The following is a 19,344-nucleotide window of genomic DNA, read 5'->3' on the forward strand; positions in this document are numbered from 1 at the left end:
TGGCACCAGTGGGGTAATCTTCAAATGAGAGAGCAAAGGTGTGCCTGGGTGGGCAAGCTGCAGTCCCTGGTGCTGCTGAGACTCTGCAACCCCATGCAGTTGTGTCACCTCCACTTTACACACAGGGAAGATGTGTCTGGGGCTCCTCAGACCCACAGCTCTGCATCAGGCAAGGTGCTTCTTGCGAAAGCTCCAGGCTCCGGGGAATGCTCACGTAGACAGGGTAGTGCAGGTCTCTGCATCTCCTCTGCTACTGAGGAGAATTTTAGCTAGCACCCTCCCAGGCAGCTAGTGAATGAACAACCTTGGCAGATTTTGTGTATCCTTAGGACTCCAGTACGTGTACAAAGAGATATAATTGTGACTTAGGCATTAAACTTCTCCTTTCTCTGAAGAGTCCTGTTGCAGCTGCAGGAAATTTGGGAGTTAAAGAGGGGTATCCGGTAAAAGGTACCAAGGCAGCATTCCAGCAATATTGTTGCTGCTAACTTTTTCCAGGCCACAGTTCTTCAATGTCTAACAAGCACGGATAAATATACAAGTTTTGATTTGTGTGGCAAGACAGCTGCTGGTACTGGTGTTTGCTACTCTCTTGCTGCTCCATTTCATCACTTCATTTCAGCACACACAGTTCAAAGCTTTGTTGAGCCAAGACTTCACTTTCATGCCCTGTTGTGTCCTTGAGAATTGCCCATACTTGCTGAGAGCAGCACTGCTTTTTCCCACTACAACCTCTGCGTTCCCTGATGAGTTCCTCAGAGGCTTCATACCTCCTGCTCACTGTGCACGGGCAGTGGGGAGACATCTCCCAGCCGCTTTGCCCATTTCAGCATGGCTTTGCACAGCGCACCTCGGTCACCAGTGGAGTGCCAGTGATGCCCCTGAAAGCGGGACTGCAGCTGCAGTCACCTCCCAAAGGACCACTCACCCCTGAGGAGCCTCCTTTCTGGTTGCAGGACCTAAGACACTATGTTGTTAGCAAGAAGACACAGCTGAGGGGCACATCAAGTACATGCTCTTCCCTCCAGAAGACCTTGCTTTGCTTGCTCTGATGTAGATGAGGGCTGCAGAGCTTGAACCACGCACAAGTGATGTGGGCTCATACCTCTCATAGCTACGCGTGATGCACTTCCACATCACCACTTTCCAAGGGTCAGAGGCTATCACTTTCTGGGATTTTGTGCTGGATGTCACATTCAAGATGCCAGTGGGAGCTGTTATCAGCTAACCAGTCATGTCTGGCCACAAGTTTTCAGGCACCCTCTGCAAGGGCACATAGCCTAGGGTGGATGCCTACAGCACAAACTGAGAGTGACCTCCCTGACATTTAAAACCACACTGATTTAATACTTCTATACAGGAAAGGAACAAGAGATTAAACAAGATTTGAAAAATACAGCCCTTTTGGGCTTTACTGAAATGCTGTTTTGATCCTTTAGTACTGGAGCATCTCAATAATATATGCCTTGGAAACATTCTGCAAAGCTGAGACAGACTTTATTGACTTATCTTTTAATTTATAAACTCAAAGAGTCTGCATGTCAATAAATCATGGGGCGCAGGGGCAATGATGTCAGTCAGCTATTTCCTGACTCCCTTCTGCTGAAGACTGACTCAGTAAACAGTGGCCAAGTAGGACAGCTGATCTCAATCTTGTCCTGTGCCACCATAGTCTGGACCTGGCAGCAGATTTACAGACAGCTTGGTTAAATATGCTTTTTGCCATACAGATTCCATCCTTGCTCAAATGCTGTCTGAGCATATTTTCGGAATATGCTCAGGAAATGGCTCCCTGCATGAAAAATTCCCATCAGCAAGACTTTCCCCTGTTAATCTTTCTGTTTTCCCCTGTTCATACCTCTTCCCCTCTGATCTGCATTGCTTACCCCCCTTTCCCTCCATTCCTACCAGAATTTTTCACTTTCTTTATACATCAAGTCCCACAGCTTGCAATAACCTTCTCTTTAAGAACAGCCCTCTTAATCTTATACAAGCTTAGTCTGCCTTCTTTGCAGCTCTCTGTGGTTGGAGCTTGGCTAAGCTGTTTTCCTCGAACACAGCATTAAATAAAAACTGTAATCATGCCCATTTTTGGCATGGGTAATGCAACCAAGAGAAGGTTTTTGTTTCACCTGGCTCTCCTCCAACAACCTTTCAAGTCAACCCCACTAACATACCCTCATCATTTTGTAGTGCATTGGCACAAGTTCAGTGATCAGCTGTGCTCAGTGTAGACCTCAAAGGACAAGGCTAATAGACGTATTTAGGTATCTAAGTGATTTGGTACATGTAGATCTGGTCCACTTATGGTTTATTTCACAGGCCTTGGTTTATCCATCTTCCATGGGGTGCTTTGGCAAACAAGTTCAAATCCAGTTTAGTACCTGAGGAGAGGAAAATAGCCTGGGAGGGAGCCTGGCTAGCGCTAATGGAGCCTTGCAGTGGCTGTCAGTCAAGCACCTGTGACTGGGACTTGGTCTCATCAAGGGTGTTCTCCTTCCTGTGAGGCTCAGTGGGAGCAGATGAGATGCCTGTGTTCATGGGAGCCATCCAGTGTTGCTGCCCAGAATCAGCCATGTTTGGGTGCAGATATGGAACACCAGAGGGTGAGGAGATGGCAGGGATTGGGAAAGGGTAATACTGTGTAATAGATCCACTTTGGACCAGTGCTGTGCACCAAAGCCATGCTCCTAGAAGCCAACAAGCGTTAGGGAGTGAGCAAGAGCCCTACTTTAGCACCTTCCTTCTTTCACCTCAATTAAGTAGGACTGAATACTTTCAGCCTCCTCCACACAATGCAGCTGCAGGGGTGACGAAGCTGCCCGGCAAGTCAATTGCCACTGTGTATCAGGAAACTCCACCTTCCTCCATGGAGATGATGCTTTGCAGAGGCATGAGCTCTTCCCTCCTTTCTAATCACTGGTTATCTATTTGCAACACTTGAAGCCTTGTGTGGGTGCTGCTTCACCAGGCTTGTATCATTAACCATGTGGTTTTGCTAGCATTTTCATGGCTTCTTGTGTGTCAGCTGCAGCTTGAGGTCTTGATGCTCATTTTAAGGTAAGGCCGAGAGAGTTCAGCTTTCCCAGATGCTACAAAAGGAAAAAGTGCTTTTTGGGGTCATTTGTATGTAAGCAGCCTGCTCCACTCTTGGGACACAGTCTCTTATAATAAGTGACACCACAAGGGGGAGCGCATTGCCGTGGTTTGCCTGCTGCGGCCCAGCATGGAAACCTTACGTCTTCATGGAGCTTTCCCCCCCCTGCCCTGCATACACCTTTACCCAGCAACAGTTCCCACAGCACGAGTGCAGCACAGCCCCTTGCAAAGTGTTTTGCATACCCCAGCCACAGTCCTCCACCAGTCTGCCTGCCGAGGCAACAGAGTTTGCAATTATTTCCAGCAAGGGCTGGCTGGGAGGGCTGGTGCACCCCAGAAGCTTGTATAGGTGGAGACCCTATAGGGCTGTATAGCGCACTATGCATGTTAAGCACAGCAACATTTTCTAGGGTCCCCATCCCAACTACTCCCCCTGAGAAGCTCATGAGTTCACAGAAGCACAGAATGGTTTGGGTTGGAAGGGACCTCAAAACATCCAGTTTCAACCCCCCTTCCATGGCAGGGACACCTTCCACTAGACCAGGTTGTTCAAAGCCCCCTCCAGCCTGGCCTTGAGCACTGCCAGGGATGGGGCATCCACAGCTGCTCTGGGCAACCTGTGCCAGTGCCTCACCACCCTCACAGTAAAGAACCTCCCCTGTCAGTTTAAAGCAATTCCCCCTTGCCCTGTCACTACAAGCCCTTGTAAAAAGTCCCTCTCCAGATTTCCTGTAGTTCCCCCTTAGGCACTGGAAGCTGCTCTAAGGCCTCCTCAGTGCCTTCTCTTCCCCAGGCTGAACAAGCCCAACTCTCTCAGTCTGCCTTCTTAGGAGAGGTGTTCCAGCCCCCTGATTATCTTCGTGACCTCCTCTGGACTTGCTCCAACAGGTCCACGTCCTTGTGTTTGGGACCCCAGATGTGCCATGACTCTTTCCCGAATGTGTTGTTAATCTCAAGAGGGCTTGCTGCGTTAGTAAAACGAGTGCTGTCGCAGTGGGCATGGCACTGGTAGGGCCTGGAGACTGATCAGTCAGCACATCTCTCTTAGGTATTAGCTGCTCCCAGAATCTGGCTTCGAGGGGACATCCTTGGAAATGAGGGTCTTCCCATGCTCAGTGCAATCTGCCCTCCAGGTGTCACTGTTGCCACAAAATTCGCTGCCGTGCAATCCTCCCCTTGCAGGTCGCAGTAACAAGAGGATGTGAGGGAGTAGCTTTGCACACGTTTTTTCTTCCTTCATCGATCTTGCCTCTACTGTCACACTTTAGATTGGAGCAAGGCCCTAAGCATTTCCAGCTCCGGATGGCGCACCGCCCTGAATTCACTGCAGAGATGACACACGCCTGGGGCTGAGGAGGAGCTCTCACACTACTGCCACATTTAGCACTGCAAAAGCGCTCCTCCTGGAGACTCCGAGATCAGGATGGCATTTTGGGTTTTTCTGTTGCTGCTTGGGTTGTTTGTTTCTGTGTTTTGTTTTATTAGTTTTGTTGTGGTTCCCCTCCCTTTCCCCCCTGTGCTATTGCTGGTGTGACAGGATAGCCCCTTCCCTTGGTCTTGCATCACATGGAGCACTGGGATGCTGCCCAGTTTTTAACCTGGGGAGGAGAGCAGGGCTGGACCCATACACTGCTAATAGTTTCCTGGGCTGGCCATCCTCGTCAGTTCAATAACTAGAACATAACTGAAAGTCATCTTTAGTGCTAATGTCCTTGCTAGCATTTGCAGCAGTGGTCCTGCCTAGCCCTGCCCCCCCACCCATGCTACAGCTCGTGATGCTCTGACTTGGCTTCCTCACACTACAGACCGTTCATGGGGGGTTTTCTTGTTTTTTTCCTAGCTTCCTGCTCTCACTCACAACTGCAAACACTGCAATGACTGCTCTCCCTCCACTTAAAGCAGTTTAATCAAACACACCTCTGCAGAGGGCTTCCCTTCACTCTCCATTTGCTTTCCCATTTTGCTGAGGCCTTTTAAAGCCACCTACAACTATTACAGGCACAACGTCCCCACCTCATATGAGACTACACCAGAAATGATGGATAGAATGGCTTTTGCAGTCATCTAACTACTTTGCAGAAACACTCCACAGCTTGGTGCATGGCATTTTGGCTATACAATGGGGTAACTGGGATTTTAGATGTCTAAAAAGACATCTTTTTTAGTTGTCTACCAGTAGGAACACAGTATAGGAATATGCTATCCCTCTCAGTACAGGGTAAGGAAAAGCAAAACCAGCCTATTCTGCCTTGAAAAGACAATAACCTCTTTGCCTTCATAGAGACTGTTAACTGGTGGATAAATTTTCCAGCTTGCTTTCTAACTGATTTCCTGACTTTGAGCTATCTTTATCAACAGGAAAGGAAATCAATAACTGCCTTTTCTCCTTAGCCATTTCTGATGTGTGCGCAAGGGAGGGCAGGGTCCATGTTACAGTTAGGTGGCCCTAGCCAACTCCCACGGAAATCATCATACCCCACCTTCTCCTGTGGGCTCCGGAGCAGGGTTGTAATGTAAGCCTGGCTATTCCTGGCACAAGGAGGGGCAGAGGCTGACATGAGCCTGCTCGGTTCTCAACAGCTCTTTGCAGCCAGTGCACAGCTGCCATGTACCCCTTGCACTGGCATCTTCCAGCTCCTGCAGGCAAATGTGGTGGCAGCTTCCTAATGGAGGTGAGGGATGGGGTCTCTTCTGGTCTAGATGACCATCAAAGGGGGGTGAAGGGCTGTGGCAATGGGCAAGCAGCTGGTTGCTGCAGGTGAGAAGAAAGCACTAGAAGAAAGCCCATGCAATCCGTCACAAAGCAGAACTACCTTCAGCAGCCCTCCATAAGCATGTTAATGGGAAAGAAATACTCAGGGATGCCCTTGTATCTGCAGCTATTACCAACTGAGTGGAGTAAAAGAGATCTCTCTTGCCTCTAGGCCAAAAGAAAGAAGCAGAGTCAAGAACTGGGGGAGAGACCGAGGACTGCCTTGGGAGGTAGGATGCAAGCCACTCTCTTCCAGCCATGTGCTGCTTGTGGGAGTACACGTGAATAAACAGGCACTTTTGTAGAAACACAACACAGGTTTCTGTTTTAATGAGAAAATAATTATATACTTGCATTGTAGGCCTCACAGTCACTATAAAACAGAAGCAGGATAACATTTAAGTGGTTAACATACAGAAAGCCAGGTACTGTTGAAACTGGTTGATAAGTCATGACAAGGAAGCTGCCTTTTGGTTGCCAAACATGTCAATGCTACTGTATTTTCCTTCAGATAATGTCAGTACAGAGCAAGATGAAGCTCAAACTGGCAGCTTTTAAAAAAAAATTGTTCAGAAAACCTGCACTGTAACTCCAAACTGATTATAATCACAAATGCTAATGCTTAACTATTTCTCAATACACAGTTTCATTAAAACCAGTCTTTGCCACGGGAAAGGATCTGAGCGCTTTTGTGGAGACAAAGTTAACTCTGTAATAGTGCTCTTGTTGCATTTGATAGTTATATAGATATGTATTACTGGCGTATACTTATAAACACCTAAGCTTGGTAGCATGCAAATGAAATAACAGAGGCAAGTAAACTGCATCGCACTCGTGTTACCACAGCGCTGAATGTGTGCTGCTGACTATGCATGTCCATAATTTCTGGAAGAGAACAAAACTCTGCCGGGTGAAAATTTGGCTTTCCTGGACTGATGCATGCAAATACTTTTGTCACAGGGGCCAAAAGCGGATGTTTCTGGTGCAGAGGACTCCTGCCTGGCCTCTCCCCATCACCACATCCCCTTTCTAGGGGAACCATTTAATTTTCACTTCAAAGACTCATGGCTGATTGTGGTGGGAGAGGAGGACGTAGCAAAGCCTGAAGAGATGTCTTGTGATGGGTGATCAATGCCACTGGCTTCTGGTGAGAGAGCAGGAGGGGAAACAGGCCTCCAGGTTAAACAAAATAAAGATGCAGGTTCTTGGGAAGGCAGCGCAGGGCTGCCCTGGTTTCAGGGCAATACTGGGGGAACTAAACACCATTGTTGGGTGCAAGACCACCTCACTACAAGTGCAGGGGCCATCTCTTCCGCTCAGGAAACACCCTTTTTCCCAGTCTCACTTAAGCTCTCTCCAAGGGTGGAGGGAGCCAGGACTCCTCTCAGTACTCTTGGTACAGATGCACAGAGCTCATGGAGGCTCCATGATGTATGGTCTCACTACAGTGCTGCACTGGTGGTGGTGCTTTTCCTATAGTCAGGCATGGATCACATCTGTTGGTTACCATGTCTGAACAATGGGTCCACTTCATTAGGAATGTAATTCCTTCATAGGGTGCTTTGACATGCACCTGGGTTTAGAGAGCATCCTTGAGATAAGCTCGCTGCCCTTATCACAGTGAACACTCTTCTGTATTCTATTCAATAGCACTTAGGGAGACAATTGACAGAACTGAGTTAACAGGTATATGTAATTGTATTTGCTACAATTCCCTGAAAATGAGCCTCAAAATGTTAAGTGTCCATGGACAGAAATCACATGCTGGAGGAACTGAAGTGGGGAGGTGGTGGTGTGGGAATAATTTGGTTGCAAGCTCTGTGTTTGTTTAAGAAAAGCACCAGAAGTATGTTCACAGTATCAGTACTTATTTTAAATGAGCTCAGTGTTTCAGGATAAAACAGCACAGCAGATCATGAAAACAAGGAAAGGCTTAAGGGAGGACCTGGCTAATGGTTTCTTAAAAACATGTCAAAATAATAACTGTTTATAAAAAAGACTGAATATTTTATATAGAAAAAACACTCAGCGTCTTTTTTCTGTCACGTCCAAAACTTGTTGGTTTCTAGTCCAGAAATTATGGTTCCCAGTTGTAAAATATGCCTACAATATTACTCGGTGAGAAGAAAAAGTAAACCCGCAGCCTCTACACTACATACAAATACAAAGCACAAGAATAAATACCACATTTCCTTTCCTAATTGTCAGCTTACAAAACTGGTCAATACTTTGCAATCGTGACTCATGCAAATATGATGTTGGGTCAAATTTTAATATCACAAATACTGCATTAACTCAGTGCCTTGTTTTTATATCCCCGTTCAGGAAAAAAAAAAAAAAAAAAAAAAAGAAGAAGAAAGAAATTAGCACTCACACCTACGGCTGGTAAACAGCTCTGGAGAAAATAATGAGTACACGCACTACCATACGGTTCCCGGTATGCCAACCTCATGCACGCACCTGCACACACACATGCACACACGCACACATGCCTGCACGCACACACAGATCCACACTAATCCTTCACTGATGATCCCAAGTCTAAGCAATAACTAAAGGCTCTATGGTTTGTCTGTAGCACTGAAAACACTGGCTGAACGGCAAAACTAATGTTTTCTTCCCATGCCTGCTCTTCCTTGCACACTCCTTCCAACCCATTATGCCCTTTAGCTTTTTTCTTTTTTTTGTTGCCTGGAAAAGTGAAGACTTCCACAAAGCATTGTACTTCAAAGGTTTCTTATGTTGTATAAATATAGTTGAAGATCTAACTATCTTTCTTCTTTATTTCATACCTCTTTCTAGGCCAGAGACTGGCTTAGTTCAATTATTGCCTCATTTAAAAATTAAATGTCCTTTATCTGTATCCCTTTCCCACTACCTTTCTACTTCAAATTACCCATCTTCATAGATTTTACACATATGCCACTTTTCCCTCCCCACCATCAAAAAATAGTTGTTATCCGCTAAATACAGATTTTCTATTTAGAAACTTTGTTGCGTAAATATGCTCTGAGAACCTGTAGCTCAGGTGATATTGCAAGCATATAGGATCCTAAAGCTAAGGTAATCCATTTGGCTTAGCTCTCATCCCCATCTATTCCACTCCTAAATTGTGATGGCTTGTGTTTGCAACACAAGGACTGTTTTACTGTGTCTACTGGATTGTACGTTTGCAGTAACTACCTCCCTGCTGGTTTGTTTTTCCTTTCAAACAGACTTTACTAGAAGGGGGAGCAGAACCCACCCACCTCCAAAACCACCCCAATCCCAAACCCAACCCTTCCGTCTTCTCAAAGGAATAGCAACACAGGGCAATATTGTTATGTTTTGTGGCTGGGTAAGAGTACGCCGAAGTAACGCTGACAGTCTGGGTGCCGCGCTGTGGATGGTGAAGGAACTGCAGAAGTGTCTGACGAGCTGCTCTGGGGGTGGTGATCCCAGTGGCAAGGCAGGGCTGTCAAATGGGCCAGCGGGAAGGAGGGCATGAACCCTGGCCGCAGGCTCCTCCGCACCGACCTCCAGCCATGCATTCCCACCCCGTGCACCCTCCCCATTGCATTATTTCAGAAGGGGGATGGAGGGAAGGAAGAGGGCGTATTTTCTAGGTGGGTTTTTTCCTGTTGTTAGACGATTGCCAGGAGTTGGATCATTTCTGTGTCTATGTGCATCAAGTTTGTTGTGTATTTAATTAATAAATATTGGACTAAAATGCTGCTGCTTTCATGGTGTTTTTTTTGTGTTTGGGTTTTGTTTGTTTTTTTTGTTTGTTTTTCTTCCTTTCTCTTTTTTTTTTTTTTTTTTTTTGGTTTCGGTGTGCCTGGTCACTGTCTTCACACTGCAGTGTGGTTATTCATCTTCCTCCCGGTTGGCATAAATACCGGCTTCCCAACGCAGTGCCAGAGCGCTCTTCCTGCGGTTCACCCTGGTCGCCTCAAGGACCTGGTCAGGAGAGAAAGGGAAAACACAGCACATCACTAAGCTGCCCATGGCCCCTGTGCCAGGATGCCCTGCACTGTGCACCCAGGGAGGCAGTGGACCAGCCAGGCCAGCCCTTCCTGCAGGGCTCCCAGTGCGGCACCCCGTGCAAACTGGGAGAGCTCATGCGATGAAGCACTTGCTGTTGTGAAGGTGGGGATGGCACACAAGAACAAAGCCACACCACGAGAGGACAGAAGTGGTAGAAGTTGTCTGGCAGCATCAAGCTCACTTCAGGTGAGCCCCAGCTGTCCCGTTCCAGTCCAGGAATGCATTGCCCCACCTCTGCCTGGGGAAGGCAGGGGATGGGGTCTTGGTCCTCTCTCCAGCAGCAGCTGTACACCTTTGGTACCAGCAGCCAGCTAGCACCCAGCAGCTTTGCCCAGAGGCTGCTTTGGAGCTGCACATGCAGCCTGGAAAGCAGTCTCCTGCTTATTTCAGCATGTTACCCCTCCAGGCAGAACTAGGCAGCCTCCCCTCATCTTCTTGTGGTCTTTGGCTTGCAGCTACACCAAGAGCGAAGTCTATGCACTGTGATCAAGTGCTCCTGGAATGAAAAATCAGTCCATGCATATGGGAACGGAGGTTTACACAAGGAGGACTTCCACAGCCTGCAGAGTGTGGAACAAAATGGGCCCTGATACATTAATGTATTTTTCATACACACAGAGTCATACACACACACACACACACATAAATGCACACATGTAAAAACATACACATTGTGTATGTATTATACATATGCACACACAGAAGCAATTAACTAAAGAAGTAAGAAAAAGCTTTAGTATGTGTTTTAACAAGGTTAAAAAATAATCAGACGAAACCAAAAGGTGTTACTGTGACATGCACCTCATGTACTCCTTGGCAAATAAAGCATGGCAATGGGTGTTCTTCTCCCAGCAGAGTGAGACATAAATGGGTTTGAAGCCTTCTTACAGAAGCACGACAATGATATTTTGTGACCAAGTAACAGCTCCATGATCAAACTACAAAGCTGTCAACATCCACTGCCTTGTGTGCTCTAAACCACAGAAGTTAAGTTTTGAGATGTTTAAACAGTCAGTTAAAAAAGTAATTGTAAAAAAACCCAACCCAACAAATATGTGACTGTTCACTGAAACTGTGTGTGCCATCCCCGGTCCCTAACGCTTCCTGCAAGCTGCTCCACACACTCCTTGACGGCAGAAGAGTAGCTGGCCTTCTGAAGGGATGATGCTATTTTATTCTTCTGTGTAGAAAGTCAGAGGCAGTGAGGACTTCAGTCTTGACTGGAATAAAAATGAATAATTTAAGACTGAAGAAACTCTTCTTTCACCTTGTGACAAGCTGTGATTCGAAAAGCATACAGGTACTATAGGCTCCTGTACAGGCAATACTGGGAAATCAGCTCTGGACTTTCAGCTGAAATTACAGGCTATAACTTTGCTTATGGGAATGACAACACTCTTCTGCATTTACACGAAGATCCAGACCTCCATTCAGGAGCTGAAAGTAGGGTGGAGTTTTGCAAGCTTTATTATTTCCTTGCCTGCTAGTTTGTTTTGACTGTGACTATGAACAAGCCAAACAACCGAAGTCAAAATCCAGCCAACAGAGACAGTGTTGAGCTGAAGCTCCGCCTGCCCCCTGGAACTGACCAGGGCTACAAAAGCTGGTCCAGGTCCACTAGAGGGATGATTGTTTTTTCTCCTGAAATTTTTCCCCAAATCATGCCTCCTGTTTTTGCAGAGCAATCTCTGGGAAGGGGCAGCAGGGCTGAGCAGTTTCTATTTTACCCAGTAGAGGGCAGATCTGCTCACAAACCTAATAATTCATTAAACAAAGTAAGTACTAGAATCAGTAAAACAACTTCTGAGACACCACCCCGTAAGCCGTGTACTGGAGCTGCATCCACTGCAGGGCTGTGGACCAGTGGTTTAAACTATTGGTGTTCTGAGTGTCTGAACCAGGGAAGGACAACTCAAATGAACAATGAGGAACCAAGACCGGAACCAGCTGTCAGCACATCATCGTATCTTCTCAGAATAAGAAGAGTGGCTACTCCAGGGTTAGAAATGAAAGTGGAGGTGGGGGAAACCAGTAACTTCTTTTTTTGGATGGCAACAGACAAATACTGCTAGAATATCTAGCAGCCAGGAAACTATCAAGACCAGTATGGGATAATGATTAAATAAACCACAGAAAATTACTGTTCTCCCCACTAAATTGAACTTCACATGAAAAAAACAGCAAATTCAGCACAAATTTCCAACCAAAACTGCCACTGTCACAGAGTGGTGGTATATTTAAATGAGATCTGTTGAATTTGGCCTGCAGATTTATGCCAGCTGAAAATAAACTGGGTTTTACATAATTTACAACAGTTTCCAGTCAGTGTCTTCCTTGCTGAAAATCACAATGTTGTGATGGTCTCTGTTGATGGCTTGCAACAGTCAGGATCCATAAATATTGAAGATCTCTGCTTTGGATCAATCATTGTCTCTTTGTTTTAAAAGATGGCAACAGTTTATTCCATTTATCCCCTGTCTGCAAACGTGCCCAGAAGCTTCTGCAAATATTGCTGCTGACTCCAAGGAAAACTGTTTCCAGAATTACAGCAGAGATACTGTTAGGGCATTGAACATGGACTTAGCCTTTGCACGAAAACAAATACTGATGTCTGGCTTACTATAACTAAAAGAGCCCCTTAAATAAGAGAATGGATACTAATAAACTAAAGGTCCATTTGAATAGCTACTCCAGAACTGTTTTTCTAACTGACTGAAAAGAGTGTTTGACCTAAAATAATCCTCATTTTTACTAGGCTCTGTCAGTTTAACATCCACTAGAGGAAACAATGGGGTAATTATATTATGCAACTGAAATGACTGCGTGAAGAATTGGGACTCCTCAATGGAGCATTGAATTCGCAACCCAGGAAGCTGCTTGCCTAAAATAGCAAATGATCTCAATTTTAGAATATTTTTGGCAAATATCAGGGCTGTCCATAGACCCATTATGACTCCAGCTCCAAGAAGCCCTCCACAGCAGGTCAAAGAAAGTCTTCTGCTTTAGTTGTTGTGGCTGTTTGGGAGGTCTGTAGCATACCGCATTTTGGCCACATTTCAAAATGCCACCTCAGTAGTATCTCAGAGTGGTGTGGGCTGGAAGGGACATTAAGATCCTTTAGTTCCAATCCCCCTTGCCATGGGCAAGGACACCTTCCACTAGACCACGTTGTTCAAAGCCTCATCCAGCCTGGCCTTGAACACTGCCAGGGATGGGGCAGCCACAGCTTCTCTGGGCAACATGTTCCAGCACTTCACAACCCCCATAGTGAACAATTTCTTCCTAATATCTAATCTAAATCTCTCCTCTGTCAGCTTAAAGCCATTCCCCCTTGTCTTGTCACTACATCCCCTGGTAGAAAGCCCTGCTCCAGATTTCTTACAGGCCCCCTTTAGGTACTGGAAGGCTGCTGTAAGGTCTGTCTCGAGCTTTCTCCTCCCCAGGCTGAAGAAGCCCAACTATCTCAGCCTGTCTTCCTAGGAGAGGTGCTCTGGCCTTCTGATCATCTTCATGGTCCTCTCTGGACTCACTCCATCAGGTCTGTGTCTTTCTTATGTTGAGGGACCTATAGCTGCACACAGTACTCCAGGCATTAATCTCATACAGCATGATTGATATTAAGCAAAATGAGGATAATCTCCCCTGATTTTGAAGATATATGTAGTTGCAAGACCAAAAGCAGATTTCGAGGATAAAACCGAAGTATGTAAGTGCAGGCACTTGCATACTTGGTATCTGTGGTCTCTTTAAAAGGATATCCTTGTAACACAGGCTGCAACAATTTGGAGGTGATAAAACCACATCAACCTAATAGAGCAGGATGTGGTCTGTTGCATGTAGGTTAACTTCAGCAGTTACTATACCTTGCTGGGGGTTTGCTGCTACTGTAGTGGAGCTGCAAGGCTGACTGCATGGAAGCCCCTGCTCCCAGATGACACAAGCACAGCTGGGTCAGCTCCAGTCCTGCCAATAGCCATTAAAATTAAGCCACCTGTTTGCACTAGAGAAGGTTAAGGAGGGCTTTGGTCAATAAGAGACACAGATCAGCTGTCGGGTCAGTAGAGAGCAGAGGGGTATCAGGCCTTGAGACTGGCTGTTCTTCTGAAACAACTGCCCAGCTTCAGCCGAAGATTTCTAGTGAGAACCAAATGGATTCTTCAGCCTGAGCCTTAACACTGGGGACTAGCTATGTGGCATACTTCCACCTGCATAGAGAACTTGTGTCCTACAGTCTTTTTCATCTCTGTGCCCTTTCCCATCCATGCACATTCATTTCCAGCTCATTACTCCTGGTGTCATTATCATTTTACAAGGTGGACATGCAACTATTAACAGCAGAAGGCCAAAGGCTGGGCATGTAAAATCTACACCTGAGCTTCTGTCTCTCACACAGTATCAAATGCTCTAATCACTACTTACCATTCTTAATTGTAACTCAGAATATTGTGCAGATGTTATGGGGGAGAAGAGGCCAAACCTCTGCTTAAAACCAGGTCTCCGAAAACACTGATTATTATACTCATTATACTGATTATTTCTCTATAAATACTCTACATAAAGATCAATCACTGGCTGGTATCAGTGAGATAAAAACCCACACTGAATTATTTAATAAATAGGAAATGGCATAGTGTCTTGGCTTTACTCCCCAGGACAGAAAATGCTCATATACTTGTCTTGAGGTAGCTGATGTTGTCAATTATGGAATAGGGAAGTAGTGGAAGGGTTAATACTGGACAAATAAATGCCAATTGCTACCACAATCTGCTTGTGTCTCTTACAGAAGTCCAGATTTGCACATACATCTACACAGAAAATTACAGGCAATTGAAATGTCCATATTATTATGCACCTCATTCCTAATAAACATTGTAAAGTGTAATTGGTATCAACATCTTGCTCTTAAAATTGTTGTGTCTGGCAGAGTACTGCTTTGTAGGGATAAGGACAGACTGTTCAAGTTATTGCCTTACAAAAATATCAAATGTCCCTGTAATACCCTTTCTTTAGGAAGTCTGAGTTTCTCCTACTCTGAGACCAATTCTGATGTTAAGTTGTGGGACTGTGATCAGTCATCACATCAAAACAGACAGGGATATGGACAGGTTCACAAAATTCACCAGACAGGCTGTGTGATTTCATCTGACTCTTCTCTTCCACAGATGAAAGGCTGGTGTGCAGACTCTTTACAAAATAGTAAAGATTTTGGTAGTGCTGAATACACTGTAGTCAGAGCAAAGGAAAGTCACAGCACTCAGTATCTGAGGATGCTTGGACCCCAGTTTAGCTTTGCCAGCAAAACAGTAAGAGGGATTAAGGAGAAGTTCTCATTTCATGCCTCAGGAATGCTCCAGTCCTGGGCACAGCTCCCATCCCTTTAATGACAACCCTTCCCATGCCAGAAATTGCAACTAGAATCTAAGGGTTAGAAAACCAGCCACAGAAATACTTGTTGATGAGAGAGACACGGTGGAATATCCCCCCCCCCCCGCCATTTGCATCCTGGTTTTGATATGAAACAGCACTGGCACACAGTATGAAAATGCAAACTGCAGTGACATGCACTTGGAATCACCATGCAAGAGAAAGCAAAAATAAATATGCAGTTGAAAAGTACCTCAGAAGTAACCTTGCTAGACAGTAATTTACAGGCGTACTGGTGGAAAGGGAAAAGACCAGCATTAGTACATTGAACAAGCATGTTATAACTAGGAAACAAGAACAAAATAAAGAAATTGCAGGAACTGGCACATCCCAGAGTGTAAGATTTCAAGCAACTTGGTGTCATAAAAAAATAAGTATTGGTCAGTTTGGTGTTTTTTTAATGACGTTGCTTGGCCAGTCTTGATCTTGTTTACCATCAGTGCTATCTTGCTGCTGTTTTTTCTCTTTTTCTCACCTGTTGAAACCTCTACTGTAAGACATCCTCTTTGGAAGAAACTGCCCTGTTTGCCTGAAGTTCTTCCAAGAGAAGATGCACTTGACTTGCCCTCTGTTTCTGAAAGGCAAGAACCTGCAAGCCAGAGCAGCTGTGTTTTAGCCACTGAAGCCAGACATAAAACAAGGTGGTGATGTTTAAAGGAGAGACAGGGTAGATGTCCTACTGAAACCACTGTCCTGCCTTCTGGTGTGTCTTATGCAGGAAGAAAATGAAGCTCTATACGTCAGAACTGCTGGTGTGCGCAGCGAATGAGAAGGAGTTTCCATGGCCATCAAACCTCTTCACAATCCCATTCAGGAGACCGTGGCCTTCTGTCCCTTCTGCCACAGCACCCTGACAGCTCCAAATACTCAAGGAAGTCTCTGGTTCCCCTTATTCACAAAGAGCAATGCTGAGCCACATTTAGCTCACAGGACTTAATGCTCCAAGTGGCAGCTCCCTGTCTGGTTGTCAGGCTTCTTCTATATTTTGTATGCTTTTAAAAGCAGGCCGGTGAGGAGCTCTTTTGTTTCATCAGTAACAGAAATCTTTTTCCTGAGCACATGGTTAAACGTCCTCTGCTAACAAATTAAAACTATTTGTTGTTTAAATAACCATTGCTTAGCCTGGCATGTAAAATCCTAGCTTGAACTAACACTGATAAAAGTGCAGCACTTCTTATTTGAATTATCTTTCCCCTGTCAATAGCAGGAATTGTTTACAAAAGGAGAGCGGAAAAAGGCAGGGAAAACACTCCTGCTGGTCCAAGGAAGCGCTCCCTGGGCTCTCAGGACACTGCCCTCTAACAGGATTTTGGGTAGGCAGCAGCAAGAATGCAAATCTTGTTTGGCTGTATGCAGCGGGCTTGCAGAAGGGGAGAACGACAGCAAGCCACAACACTGCAAGACTTCTTTGTGCACTGGGGCTCTGTAAATTCACTGCAGCTTTGACAATTCATCCTAGAAAAGGATCCATCCCGCAAGATGTCTGACCAGCACCAGTGTGCTGACAGTGCACCTTCGGGCACCGCGCAGCTTCAGAGCCTGCACTGAGCAACTTCAGCAGCAGTGGACAGTTGAGCTGGCACCCAGAGCACAGCTCCTCAGTCAGATGCTGCTCATACCAGTGCTCTGGTCAGGACATCAGGGCTCAGTTCAAACTGCAGAAGAGACAATGCAATTGTGGCCTGCTTTCTAGGGGACACATGTGCAGCTCCACAACTACCTGAGGAGTTGCACTCAGGTAACTGAACAGAAGGAGTTAGGTCTAATGACATCTCACATGTCTTTTGTGTGCTACAACATGCACAACAGAGAGCATGTAACCATCACAACTGTGAGACAAGATTTCAGCCACATGCCACTGCTTCACAGCTGGGCAAGTCACTTCTGTTCTTCATGGGGGTGGAAGAAACACGCAGGGTTGACTACCAGCTGAGTGCTGCCTCTTTAGTAGAGCAGCTTCTCTGCTTTTCAAGCCAGCAGACTGACAGATGCTCGCTGCAGGGCTCCTGAGGACCAGTTCTGGTTTGCAAGGCAGGAGTTTTATATCCCTCATTTTTTAAAGTTCCTCCTCACTTCTGCAAAGGGCATGAGGGTCTAACATGTCTCCTGCAAGCCTCTGAATGCCATTCAGGGAAAGAGATTATCTGGGGTGATGCCAGAAAACAGCACCCACCACAGCAGATGAAGCCACCCCAATTCACAAGGTCTTTGGGGAAAACAGGGAAACCAGCTCCTTCCTGAGATGTGGCCCCAAGATGCCACTGACAGAACAAGGCACACTTCTGTGCACAAGCTGGCTTCCTATGTGGCAGCAGGATGGACGATGAGATCTTGTTTTTCAGTCTTGCGGTAGGAGAAGGGACCAGAAAGCTTCTGGTGTGCAGTGGAAATGAATCTGTTTACATTTCAAATCAGGCCTTCTACTACGTTTTCATTAGCCAGGAGAAATACAACAGGACCGCTTCACACTGTGTTCCTTCTGGTTTTAATATTCATATATAATAGCTGCCAGATTAGAGCATCATTCATGTTACAAACCTTCACTTTCTTCCACATGCCTAATGAGGCTCTACCTTTAATGAACATTACTAGAAAGCAGTTTCTCTGGAGAATGAGCTCTTTGGCACTAGGGTCATTGCTCTGATGTCTCTCGGAAATGCTCAAGGACTGTGGCTGCTTCAGCAAAGAGCAAAAAGTTTTATGTTGCTCTTGTATCTCACTACCTTCTGCCCTCACTAACCACAGTAATGATGAGTCTGAATAAAAAAACACTTCATGCTCTGTTGGGAAACAAGTTGTATACTGGTTAAACCTGTATTTTGATAGCTCCAGCTATGGAATTCATAGCTCTTCTTACTGGTGCCTCAAAAAAAGAACACCTTAATTGGGTTAAACTGTACCACAGTAATGACTGAAATTCAGGCGCCCATTTCACAAAACGAAATTCTGGTTCATCTTCTGTTTGTGTAAGAAAGACAACAAACTCAGAGGGAAACAGCATGTAGACCCTGAGACATTTGCAATCCCGTTCTGCAAGACACGGTTTCTGGGGAAGTTATCCACTTACTCAACACATTGGGATGGGACTTTGGGGGCTCTATGAACACAGGTGTGAGTACACATTTGATCCACACAGTTCAAAAAGCTACTAAAATAACTCATTGAAGGGTATTGGTCATGTGTGAATCAATAGAGTCCACCAATGGAAGGGCAGTTACCCACTGCCCTTATCAATAATTAATTAATTACAATGAAGTTTAATATGAGTTGCTTTTGATAACTGCAGTTACGCTCTCTCTTCCTCTCCATTGGGCCACATCCTTCCATCTCAAAAACACTGGCCCTTATGATGTGTTAAAATCCTTGCACACTTGCAAGATGATTTGAGCAGATTCTTGGGAAAGAAACAATTTTGTTGTCTGAATGTTGGATCTCATGAGTCATGGTCTTTACTGCAAAGCAAGAAGTGAAAATTAAAAGTGCACTTACACTGCTGTCATCCATCCTTTCCCGTCTCTTGGTTTTATGTGTTTCGTAATCCTCCATGAGGGTCTGCATTAAGTTCTTGGGTCGCTGGGCTCCTGCAGGCTCCTCAGGTGGTGGGTCAGACTGTGAGACAGGGCCCTCTGTGGTGGGCGATGGAGGAGGCTTGATCTTCTCTATCTTTCCTGCAATGGCATGAAAAAGAGTGACCCTTTCTAATCTGAAGGAGTCACAATTATTTTCCAAAAGATGACAGCTGGAGAAACATTTTCAGTGGGGCTTGAATGAAGAAACAGTTTGGAATGAAGTCTATGAAACAATCTCACATATCAGCACGGTCACAGGATTTTAAAACACTCTCCCTCTTTCCGAAATACACTACACCAAAACACTGCAAAATTTTTTTTACAAAACCTAGAAGGGTGACCAAATGATACAACGCAAATTTAACCCACCACTGTTGTTTACAGTAGTATCTGTCCTGTTCCCTCCTAAGGACACATTTCAGTGATCTGGAAATGTCTCTAAGATTTTGAAAAACTGCAAGATGTTTTTATCTG

At 45.4% G+C, this 19,344-nt stretch overlaps 1 protein-coding gene across 3 annotated transcripts in view; it reads right to left on the minus strand.

Annotated features, from left to right (window-relative positions):
* Positions 1-6,148: 6,148 nt before the first annotated feature.
* Positions 6,149-19,344, minus strand: part of PALM2AKAP2 (PALM2 and AKAP2 fusion) — a 267,010-nt gene continuing 253,814 nt past the window's right edge. For all 3 annotated transcript variants that reach the window (XM_065664052.1, XM_065664054.1, XM_065664053.1), the window contains 2 exons: positions 18,791-18,969; positions 6,149-9,790 (listed from right to left, as the gene is read on the minus strand). In XM_065664052.1, coding sequence (XP_065520124.1) covers positions 9,698-9,790; positions 18,791-18,969 — 272 coding nt within the window. In that variant the 3' untranslated portion in view covers positions 6,149-9,697. The remainder of the gene's footprint in view (positions 9,791-18,790; positions 18,970-19,344) is intronic.

This window comes from Lathamus discolor, chromosome Z, assembly GCF_037157495.1.
Source record: "Lathamus discolor isolate bLatDis1 chromosome Z, bLatDis1.hap1, whole genome shotgun sequence".
Taxonomy (NCBI): Eukaryota; Metazoa; Chordata; class Aves; order Psittaciformes; family Psittacidae; genus Lathamus; species Lathamus discolor.